The sequence below is a fragment of the Nerophis ophidion genome, linkage group LG26 (genome assembly GCF_033978795.1).
Source record: "Nerophis ophidion isolate RoL-2023_Sa linkage group LG26, RoL_Noph_v1.0, whole genome shotgun sequence".
NCBI classification, from domain to species: domain Eukaryota; kingdom Metazoa; phylum Chordata; class Actinopteri; order Syngnathiformes; family Syngnathidae; genus Nerophis; species Nerophis ophidion.
In genome coordinates this window covers 11,541,879-11,552,601 of record NC_084636.1, presented here as the reverse complement: position 1 = coordinate 11,552,601, position 10,723 = coordinate 11,541,879, and the positions used below count along the sequence as shown (strand labels likewise).

Here is a 10,723-nt window from a genome sequence, read left to right as displayed (position 1 = left end):
TATATATATATATATACATATATTATCCGCTGTATAGTGCTCAATACTGGGGTAGGGCGTAATATATATTAAAAAAAGGAAACCTGCGAAACAGGCTTGTCGGGATGATATAACCTCTTGTGTTTTTTCATGACTTAACGTATGTATAGCTTTATAGAGTGTGAATGCTGTCTGTCTATCTGTGTTGGCCCTGTCAGGAGGTAGCGACTTGTCCAGGGTGTACACCACCTTCCTTTCGAATGCACCCCCCTCCCGCCACCCCAAAAGTGACAAGGGTAGAAAATGGATGGATGGCTGGAGGTATATACAATATAGGCGTAATAACGTTCTTGTCAAAAGTCTAGCAGCAGCATGTTGTACCAAATCTTTAATTTAACTCAAAACATAACTTTCATACCGGTGTAAAATCAAATTCACCTCTGAATCAATTAATGATGTCATCATCAATTCCAAATTATCAATTGTTTCAGTCCAGTAGGGAGGAAACACTGTACTGTAAAAGTTAAAATAAAAGTTATTCCCCAATGCAAAGTTGTATTTTCTAACACTAAAAAACTTGACGGCAATTCTTGACACAAACCTGCATCTAGGCTACAGCGTTAGCCGCCAACATTAGCATTCAACTGTACCGCATGGCCTCCGGCCTTTTCATCTTCCCTCGCTTGGTGTTCCTGTTGAGGCTGCTGCTTCTACAAGAGGGGAAAAAAAGACTCAAAATGCCAAGGAAAACTCAAACCACACACGTAGAGATAGCTCGCTGATGCTTGCTGAACTGTTCTCTCGAGGTTACACTGACATCCATGACAGGTGCTGAAGTCTGACTCTTGTATCGTGTGCGTGTCTGTGTGTGTGTGTGTATTGTGTGGGTGTCTGTGTGTGTATTGTGTGCGTGTCTGTGTGTGTATTGTGTGCGTGTCTGTGTGTGTATTGCGTGCGTGTCTGTGTGTGTATTGCGTGCGTGCCTGTGTGTGTATCGTGTGCATGTCTGTGTGTATTGTGTGCGTGTCTGTGTGTGTATTGCGTGCGTGCCTGTGTGTGTATCGTGTGCATGTCTGTGTGTGTATTGTGTGCGTGCCTGTGTGTGTATCGTGTGCATGTCTGTGTGTGTATTGTGTGCGTGCCTGTGTGTGTATTGCCTGTGGGCCTTTGTGTGTATTGTGTGTGTGCCTGTGTGTGTATTGTGTGCGTGCCTCTTTGTGTATTGTGTGCATGCCTGTGTGTGTATTGTGTGCGTGCCTCTTTGTGTATTGCGTGTGTGCCTGTGTGTGTATTGTGCGCGTGCCTCTTTGTGTATTGCGTGTGTGCCTGTGTGTGTATTGTGTGCGTGCCTCTGTGTGTGTATTGTGTGCGTGCCTGTGTGTGTATTACGTGCGTGTCTGTGTGTGTCGTGTGTGTGTCTGTGTGTGTATTGTGTGCGTGCCTCCTTGTGTATTGCGTGTGTGCCTGTGTGTGTATTGTGTGCATGCCTATGTGTGTATTGTGTGCGTGCCTGTGTGTGTATTACGTGCGTGTCTGTGTGTGTCGTGTGCGTATCTGTGTGTGTATTGTGTGTGTGCCTGTGTGTGTGTATTGTGTGCGTGCCTCCTTGTGTATTGCGTGTGTGCCTGTGTGTGTATTGTGTGCATGCCTGTGTGTGTATTGTGTGCGTGCCTGTGTGTGTATCGTGTGGGTGCCTGTGTGTGTATCGTGTGGGTGCCTGTGTGTGTATTGCGTGTGTGGCTCTGTGTGTATTGTGTGCGTGCCTGCGTGTGTATTGCTTGTGTGCCTGTGTATGTATTGCTTGCGTGCCTGTGTGTGTGTATCGCGTGCGTGCCTGTGTGTGTATCGTGTGCGTGCCTGTGTGTATCATGTACTTACGTATCGTGTACGTGCTTGTGTGTATTGCGTGCGTGCCTGTGTATGTATTGCGTGCGTGCCTGTGTGTGTATTACGTGCGTGTCTGTGTGTGTCGTGTGCGTGTCTGTGTGTGTATTGTGTGCGTGCCTCCTTGTGTATTGCGTGTGTGCCTGTGTGTGTATTGTGTGCATGCCTATGTGTGTATTGTGTGCGTGCCTGTGTGTGTATTACGTGCGTGTCTGTGTGTGTCGTGTGCGTGTCTGTGTGTGTATTGTGTGTGTGCCTGTGTGTGTGTATTGTGTGCGTGCCTCCTTGTGTATTGCGTGTGTGCCTGTGTGTGTATTGTGTGCGTGCCTGTGTGTGTATTGTGTGCGTGCCTGTGTGTGTATTGTGTGTGTGCCTGTGTGTGTATCGTGTGGGTGCCTGTGTGTGTATCGTGTGGGTGCCTGTGTGTGTATTGCGTGTGTGCCTCTGTGTGTATTGTGTGCGTGCCTGCGTGTGTATTGCTTGTGTGCCTGTGTATGTATTGCTTGCGTGCCTGTGTGTGTGTATCGCGTGCGTGCCTGTGTGTATCATGTACTTACGTATCGCGTACCTGTGTGTGTATTGCGTGCGTGCCTGTGTGTGTATTGCGTGCGTGCCTGTGTGTGTAATGTGTGCGTGCGTGCGTGCGTGCCTGTGTGTATTGCGTCTGTGCTTTTGTGTGTAATGTGTGCGTGCCTGTGTGTATTGTGTGCATGCCTGTGTGTGATCCCAAGGGTGGGGGTGATGATGTTCCTTCGCCAGCCAGCGACAGCGTAGAGATGATACCCGGCAGCCAGCTTCTGTGGAGGATTGCCCCCAGGCCGGCAAACACAGCCCAGGTGCGACAGCATGGATTTGTATGCACGGCCCGGCAATGACCACGTACACACGAGACTTACCGTCCAGGATCAAAATCCAGTACATAAACTATTAATCGGGGAGGTAACTAGAAAGAGAATGCGCTTGCATGCATTTTATAGTATTTATTAATTTTTTTCCATTTTCGTTCCACACATGAATAATTAGATTGAGCTAAAATATCATTTAAGTAAAATGTTGTTGTTTTTTATTTGCTTAAATATATTTAGGTCACTGTTCAAATGTTTAGCAGCTTTTGCTCCAATGCACTTGCTCTTTAAACCATAACATTGAGGGGTGCTGAAAAAAATCGATTCCTGTCCAAATATGCTCATTCTATATAATACATTTCAAAATAAGAAATATGTATGTTTCTATATATATTATATATATATATATATATACAGTTTACTGTATATATGTGACAGTCTTAAGCCGTCGTGCGGGTTGAATGGACCACCCAGGAAGGACATTGCTTTTGAGCAGGTTCAACTCTTGTTTATTTTGCAATTTAGCTTTGTCCTCAGGTCGGATCGCTTTTCAGCTGCTCCTCTCCACTGCTCGCTCACGGTCCGCTTTTCAGCCGCCGTCGTCCTCGTCTGCTCTTTGCTTTCGCTCCTCTGTCGCTGCTGCGTGCTCTCCTCCTCCTTCTGCCCCGATTTTTCCTCCTTCTCCCCTTTTATTCACTGCGAGGAGATACACCGATTGTGTCAAGGTGCATGATTCACGCTCCTGAACTTGATTGCGGCGTTGCTCCTAAAACCTTAATTCTAGCCTGATTTAGCCGTTCTTTTACCACTTGTGATGTGTGTTCGGGGTCATTGTCCTGTTGGAACACCCAACTGCGCCCAAGACCCAACCTAATTTGGAGGTAAACCTCCTTTTGCATTGTCCCATTTAAAGCACCAGTTCCATTGGCAGCAAAACAGACCCACAGCATAATACTACCACCACCATGCTTGACGGTAAGTATAGTGTTCCTGGAATTAAAGGCCTCATCTTTTCTCCTCCAAACATATTGCTGGGTATTGTGGTCAAACAGCTAAATTTTTGTTTCATCTGACCACAGAACTGTCCTCTAGAAGGTTTTACCTTAGTCCATGTGATGTCAGAGGGGAAACAAAATTTGAGTTGTTTAATCCTATTTAATCCTAGGAACACCAAGCCCACTGTCAATCATAGTGGTGGTAGTATTATGCCCTGGGTTTGTTTTGTTGCCAATGGAACTGGTGCTTTACAGAGAGTAAATGGGACAAAGAAAAAGGAGAATTACCTCCAAATTCCTCAGGACAACCTAAAATCATCAGCCCGGAGGTTGGGTCTTGGGCGCAGTTGGGTGTTCCAACTGGACAATGACCCCACACGCATGTCAAAAGTGGTAAAGGAATGGCTTTGGATGGTTCTTTTCCTCTTTGGTCCGGAAAACACGATGTCCACAGTTTCCCCCAAAAATTTGAAATGTGGACTTGTCAGAACACAGAACACTTTTCCACTTTGCATCAGTCCATCTTAGATGAGCTCGGCCCTGGCCAAGCCGGCGGCGTTTCTGGGTGTTGTTGATCAATGGCTTTCGCTTTGCTTCGCGTAGCGACCAACTGTATTTACTGTAAGTGGTTTTCCGAAGTGTTCCTGAGCACATGTGGTGATATCCTTTACACACTGATGTCGCTTTTTGGGAGCAGGACCACCTCAGGTTCACAGGCATTGCCGGTTGCGTGCAGTTATTTCTCCAGATTCTCTCAACCTTTTCATGATATTATGGACCGTAGATGGTAAAATCCCCGAAATTCCTTGCAATAGCTGGTTGAGAAATGTTCCTAACAGTTTGCTCACGCATTTGTTCACTAAGTGGTGACCCTCGCTCCATCCTTGCTTGTGAATGACTGAGAATTTCATGGAAGCTGCTTTCTTACCCAATCATGGCACCCGCCTCTTTCCAATTAGTTGGATGTTCCAAATAAGTGTGTGGCGGTCTTAAGCCGTCATGCGGGTTCCATGGACCACCAAGCACAGACATTTGCGAGCAGGTGTAGACTTCTTTATTTTTCAATCAAGAAAAGTCTTTTGCGGGTGACTTTTCAGCAGACCGCGCTCGCCGTCCACGTCTTTTGCGTCTGCCTCTCGCTGTCGCTCACATTCTCCGCCTCCTCGTCGCCATATTGGGCCGGGCTCACGCGTGCCCTGCTGCTCTGTCGGACCGTCGGCTCCGCCTCTCCACAGTCTTCCATCGCCAGACGCAACCTGAGCTTTTAACCGGCTGAGCGTACTCCCCCCCTTTTTTTCTCAGGAATGGGACGTGAAGACGGCCACGACCACCTGTGCCGCCAGTTTTCTCCTTTGTCGCCTGTTCTATTTCTTCCTCTTCATCGTCTTTTTCTTTGTCTTCTTTGTACGTTTCTTCGACTTTGTCTTTTCATTTATCCTTTTCTTTGTCTTTGTCTTCTTCGTCTTTGTCTCCTTCCTTTTCTGTGTCTCTGTCTTCTTCCTTTTCTATGTTTTTGTCTCCTTCCTTTTCTGTCTTTGTCTTCTTTATCATTTTCTTGAACTTCAACTTCTTCTTCTTCTTCTTCAACTTCTTCTTTATCTTCAACTTCTTTTTTCACTTCTTCTTTATCATAAACTTCATCATCATTGTAAACTTCATCATCATCATAAACTTTATCACCATCGTAAACTTCATCATCATCACCGTAAACTTCTTCTTCAATGTACACTTTTTCAACGTAAACTTTTTCATCATAAACTTCTTCTTTACCATAAACTTCTTCAACATAAATCTCTTCATCATCATCGTAAACTTCTTCTCGTTCATGGTGGTCCTTCCCGGTTGGGCGCCAAATGTGACGGTCTCAAGCCGTCGTGCGGGTTCCATGGACCACCAAGCACAGACATTTGCGAGCAGGTGTAGACTTTTTTATTTTTCAATCAAAAAAAGTATTTTGCGGGTTGCTTTTCAGCCGTCCGCGCTCTCACTGCTCGCTCCTCCACCGTCTGTGTCTTTTGCGTCTGCCTCTCGCTGTCGCTCTCTTCCTTGTTGCATGCGCTGTTCATTCGCTTGCATCTCCCTCTCGTTCCTTCCTCTTTTCTCCACCACTTCTCCTCACGTTCACAGCTGCCGCCCCTTTTAACAGTGCGAAAGGATTCATAAATTGTATACAGGTGCGCGATCCACGCACCTGATCTCGCTTGTGGCGTCGCTCCCGGCACGCCCCGCCTCGCCGCTCGCTCGCATTCTCCGCCTCCTCGCCGCCATCCAGCGTGACCTGCTGCTCTGTAGGACCGTCGGCTACGCCTCTCCACAGTCCTTCATCGCCAGACGCAAGCCGGGCTTCCAACCGGCTGAGCCTACTCCCCCCCCCCCCCCCTTTTTTTCTCGGGAATGGGAAGTGAAGACGGCCGCGACCACCTTTGCCGCCAGTTTTCTCCTTTGTCGCCTGTTCTATTTCTTCCTCTTCATCGTCTTTTTCTTTGTCTTCTTTGTACTTTTCTTCGTCTTCGTCTTTTCCTTTATCCTTTTCTTTGTCTTTGTCTTCTTCGTCTTTGTTTTCTTCCTTTTCTGTCTTTGTCTTCTTCCTTTTCTGTGTCTCTGTATTCTTTCTTTTCTGCATTTTTGTCTTCTTCCTTTTCTGTGTCTTTGTCTTCTTTATCATTTTCTTGAACTTCAACTTCTTCTTCTTCTTCAACTTCTTCTTTATCTTCAACTTCTTTTTTCACTTCTTCTTTATCATAAACTTCATCATCATTGTAAACTTCATCATCATCATAAACTTTATCACCATCGTAAACTTCATCATCATCACCGTAAACTTCTTCTTCAATGTACACTTTTTCAACGTAAACTTTTTCATCATAAACTTCTTCTTTACCATAAACTTCTTCAACATAAATCTCTTCATCATCATCGTAAACTTCTTCTCGTTCATGGTGGTCCTTCCCGGTTGGGCGCCAAATGTGACGGTCTCAAGCCGTCGTGCGGGTTCCATGGACCACCAAGCACAGACATTTGCGAGCAAGTGTAGACTTTTTTATTTTTCAATCAAAAAAAGTATTTTGCGGGTTGCTTTTCAGCCGTCCACGCTGTCACTGCTCGCTCCTCCGTGTCGCTTTTCAACCGTCCGTGTCTTTTGCGTCTGCCTCTCGCTGTCGCTCTCTTCCTTGTTGCATGCGCTGTTCATTCGCTTGCATCTCCCTCTCGTTCCTTCCTCTTTTCTCCACCACTTCTCCTCACGTTCACAGCTGCTGCCCCTTTTAACAGTGCGAAAGGATTCATAAATTGTATACAGGTGCGCGATCCACGCACCTGATCTCGCTTGTGGCGTCGCTCCCGGCACGCCCCGCCTCGCCGCTCGCTCGCATTCTCCGCCTCCTCGCCGCCATCCAGCGTGACCTGCTGCTCTGTAGGACCGTCGGCTACGCCTCTCCACAGTCCTTCATCGCCAGACGCAAGCCGGGCTTCCAACCGGCTGAGCCTACTCCCCCCCCCCCCTTTTTTTCTCGGGAATGGGAAGTGAAGACGGCCGCGACCACCTTTGCCGCCAGTTTTCTCCTTTGTCGCCTGTTCTATTTCTTCCTCTTCATCGTCTTTTTCTTTGTCTTCTTTGTACTTTTCTTCGTCTTCGTCTTTTCCTTTATCCTTTTCTTTGTCTTTGTCTTCTTCGTCTTTGTTTTCTTCCTTTTCTGTCTTTGTCTTCTTCCTTTTCTGTGTCTCTGTATTCTTTCTTTTCTGCATTTTTGTCTTCTTCCTTTTCTGTGTCTTTGTCTTCTTTATCATTTTCTTGAACTTCAACTTCTTCTTCTTCTTCAACTTCTTCTTTATCTTCAACTTCTTTTTTCACTTCTTCTTTATCACAAACTTCATCATCATTGTAAACTTCATCATCATCATAAACTTTATCATCATCGTAAACTTCATCATCATCACTGTAAACTTCTTCAATGTACACTTTTTCAACGTAAACTTTTTCATCATAAACTTCTTTATCGTAAACTTCTTCAACATAAATTTCTTCATCATCATCGTAAATTTCTTCTCCATCTGGTCCACCACTGTTTCCCATTGCTATTGGCTGCTTGCCGCGAGGCTGGCGAGTGTGCCTATGAGAGCCCACAGGGGATCTTCCTCCCTGCCCTTGGTGGTCCTTCCAGGTTGGGCGCCAAATGTGACGGTGTCAAGCCATCTTGCGGGTTCCATGGACCACCAAGCACAGACATTTGCGAGCAGGTGTAGACTTCTTTATTTTTCAATCAAGAAAAGTATTTTGCGGGTTGCTTTTCACTGCTCGCTCCTCCGTGTCGCTTTTTAGCTGTCCACGTCTTTTGCGTCTGCCTCTCCCTCTCGTTCCTTCCTCGTTTCTTCACCACTTCCCCTCACGTTCACAGCTGCCGCCCCTTTAAACAGTGCGAAAGGATTCCTAAATTGTGTCCAAGTGTGCGATCCACGCACCTGATCTCGCTCGTGGCGTCGCTCCCGGCACCCGGCTCGCTCGTATTCTCCGCCTCCTCGCCGCCTCCAGCGTGCTCTGTCGGACCGTCGGCTCCGCCTCTCCACAAAGTGTCTGACGAGCGTTCCTCAACTTCCTGAGTCTTTTTTGCCACTTGTGCCGGATTTTTTGGAAAGATGTGGCGGGCATCAAATTCCAAATGAGCTAATATTTTCAAAAAATAACAAAGTTTTCCAGTTCGAACTTTAAAAATCTTGTCTTTGCAGTCTAATCAATTAAATATAGGTTGAAAAGGATTTGCTAATCTTTGTATTTTGTTTTTATTTACCATTTACACAACGAGCCAACTTCACTGGTTTTGTGTTTTAAGTTGCATGTCATGAGTTTGTGCAGAGTCTGTTTTAACAACGCATGACTCCATTTGCCCCCGTCTGAGTGCAGATGTACAGCTTCACATCCTTCGCCATGCAGCTGAACGAGCTGCACGAGGACATGGAGGGAGTCATCCCTCACACCGACTGCAGACGGAGGCCCGACGTTCGAGCCATGGAGAACGGCAACATCGGTAATTTAGCCCGACAGCAGCGACTGGCTAATGGTGTCATCGTTTAAAAGGTATGCGCTGAGCGGGCGACTTTTGAGGACAAACTGTTCTCGTTCTGACAGACCTCGCCAGCGAGGAGAAAAAGAGACTGGAGGAGAAGCAGAGGGCCGCTCGAAAGAACCGCCACAAATTGGACGAGGAGTGGAAGACGAGGTGAGCGCCCCGTAATGAAAACGGACACGTCGGCTTAACAGGCGCCCGCTAATTTATGCAAAGTCTTTAATTGGGGCCCAAACGTGCTGGCGGTCTTTGTTACAGAACAAATGAGGAGGTCATGTCACCTCATCATTTTTGAAGCAAAATAGCAATAATTAATAGTTGCTATTCAATGTCAAGTAACATTTGTCTCCTGGTTCATTCGCACACGACATTCGCCACCAAGCGTAGTTTTTTTTTTCCCCTCGAATAAAAGTTCTTATCGGAAAGGTTGATTATGCTTTCAGGCCAAATATGTTCAAAGATTGCGAGTTTAGCTCAAGAGGACGTTGCTCGCCCGCCTCTTAGCCTGTAGCTGATGGGATTAGCACATCAAAACATGGCTTTTCTAGACAAATAGCAATGTTTGAATAGCTCTATAAATGTGATGAGTACATATGCAAGGGCCACACAGAAATGGGAATCAAACTCAGAACCATCTTGCTATCCCATGCGACAACGTGCTTCCCTATTTGTATATATACAAACCCCGTTTCCATATGAGTTTGGAAATTGTGTTAGATGTAAATATAAACAAAATACGATGATTTGCAAATCATTTTCAACCCATATTCAGTTGAATATGCTACAAAGACAACATATTTGATGTTCAAACTGATAAACTTTTTTTTTTCTGCAAAAAAACCATTAACTTTAGAATTTGATGCCAGCAAGACGTGACAAAGAAGTTGGGAAAGGTGGCAATAAATACGGATAAAGTTGAGGAATGCTCATCAAACACTTATTTGGAACATCCCACAGGTGTGCAGGCTGATTGGGAACAGGTGGGTGCCATGGTTGGGTATAAAAGCAGCTTCCATGAAATGCTAAGTAATTCACAAACAAGGATGGGGCGAGGGTCACCAATTTGTAAGCAAAATGTCGGACAGTTTTAGAACAACATTTCTCAACGAGCTGCTGCAAGGAATTTAGGGATTTTACCATCTACGGTCCGTAAAATCATCAAAAGGTTCAGAGAATCTGGAGAAATCACTGCACGTAAGCGACGATATTACGGACTTTTGATCCCTCAGGCGGTACTGCATCAAAAACCGACATCAGTGTGTAAAGGATATCACCACATGGGCTCAGGAACACTTCATAAAACCACTGTCAGTAACTACAGTTGGTCGCTACATCTGTAAGTGCAAGTTAAAACTCTACTATGCAAAGGAAAACCCATTTATCAACAATACCCAGGAACGCCGCTGGCTTCCCTGGGCCTGAGCTCATCTAAGATCGACTGATGCAAAGTGGAAAAGTGTTTTGTGGTCTGACGAGTCCACATTTCAAATTATATTTGGAAACTGTGGAGGTGGTGTCCTCTGGAACAAAGAGGAAAATAACCATCCGGATCGTTATAGGCGCAAAGTTCAAAAGCCAGCATCTGTGATGGTATGGGCGTGTATTAGTGCCCAAGGCATGGGTAACTTACACATCTGTGAAGGCACCATTAATGCTGAATGGTCCATACAGGTTTTGCAACACTTATCATGGACGCCCCTGCTTATTTCAGCAAGACTGCCAAGCCACGTGTTACAACAGCATGGTTTCGTAGTAAAAAAGTGCGGGTACTTTCTTGGCCCGCCTGCAGTCCAGACCTGTCTCCGATCAAAAATGTGTGGCGTATTATGAAGCATAAAATAAGACAGCGGAGACCCCGGACTGTTGAAAGACTGAAGCTCTACATAAAACAAGAATGGGAAAGAATTCCACTTTCAAAGCTTCAACAATTAGTTTCCTCAGTTCCCAAACGTTTATTGAG

The 10,723-nt window shown here is 45.8% G+C and overlaps 1 protein-coding gene across 3 annotated transcripts in view; it reads left to right on the top strand.

Annotated features, from left to right (window-relative positions):
* Positions 1–10,723, top strand: part of osbpl1a (oxysterol binding protein-like 1A) — a 255,624-nt gene that overhangs the window by 237,392 nt on the left and 7,509 nt on the right. For all 3 annotated transcript variants that reach the window (XM_061888874.1, XM_061888875.1, XM_061888876.1), the window contains 3 exons: positions 2,595–2,699; positions 8,601–8,724; positions 8,826–8,916. In XM_061888874.1, the coding sequence (XP_061744858.1) occupies positions 2,595–2,699; positions 8,601–8,724; positions 8,826–8,916 (320 nt within the window). The remainder of the gene's footprint in view (positions 1–2,594; positions 2,700–8,600; positions 8,725–8,825; positions 8,917–10,723) is intronic.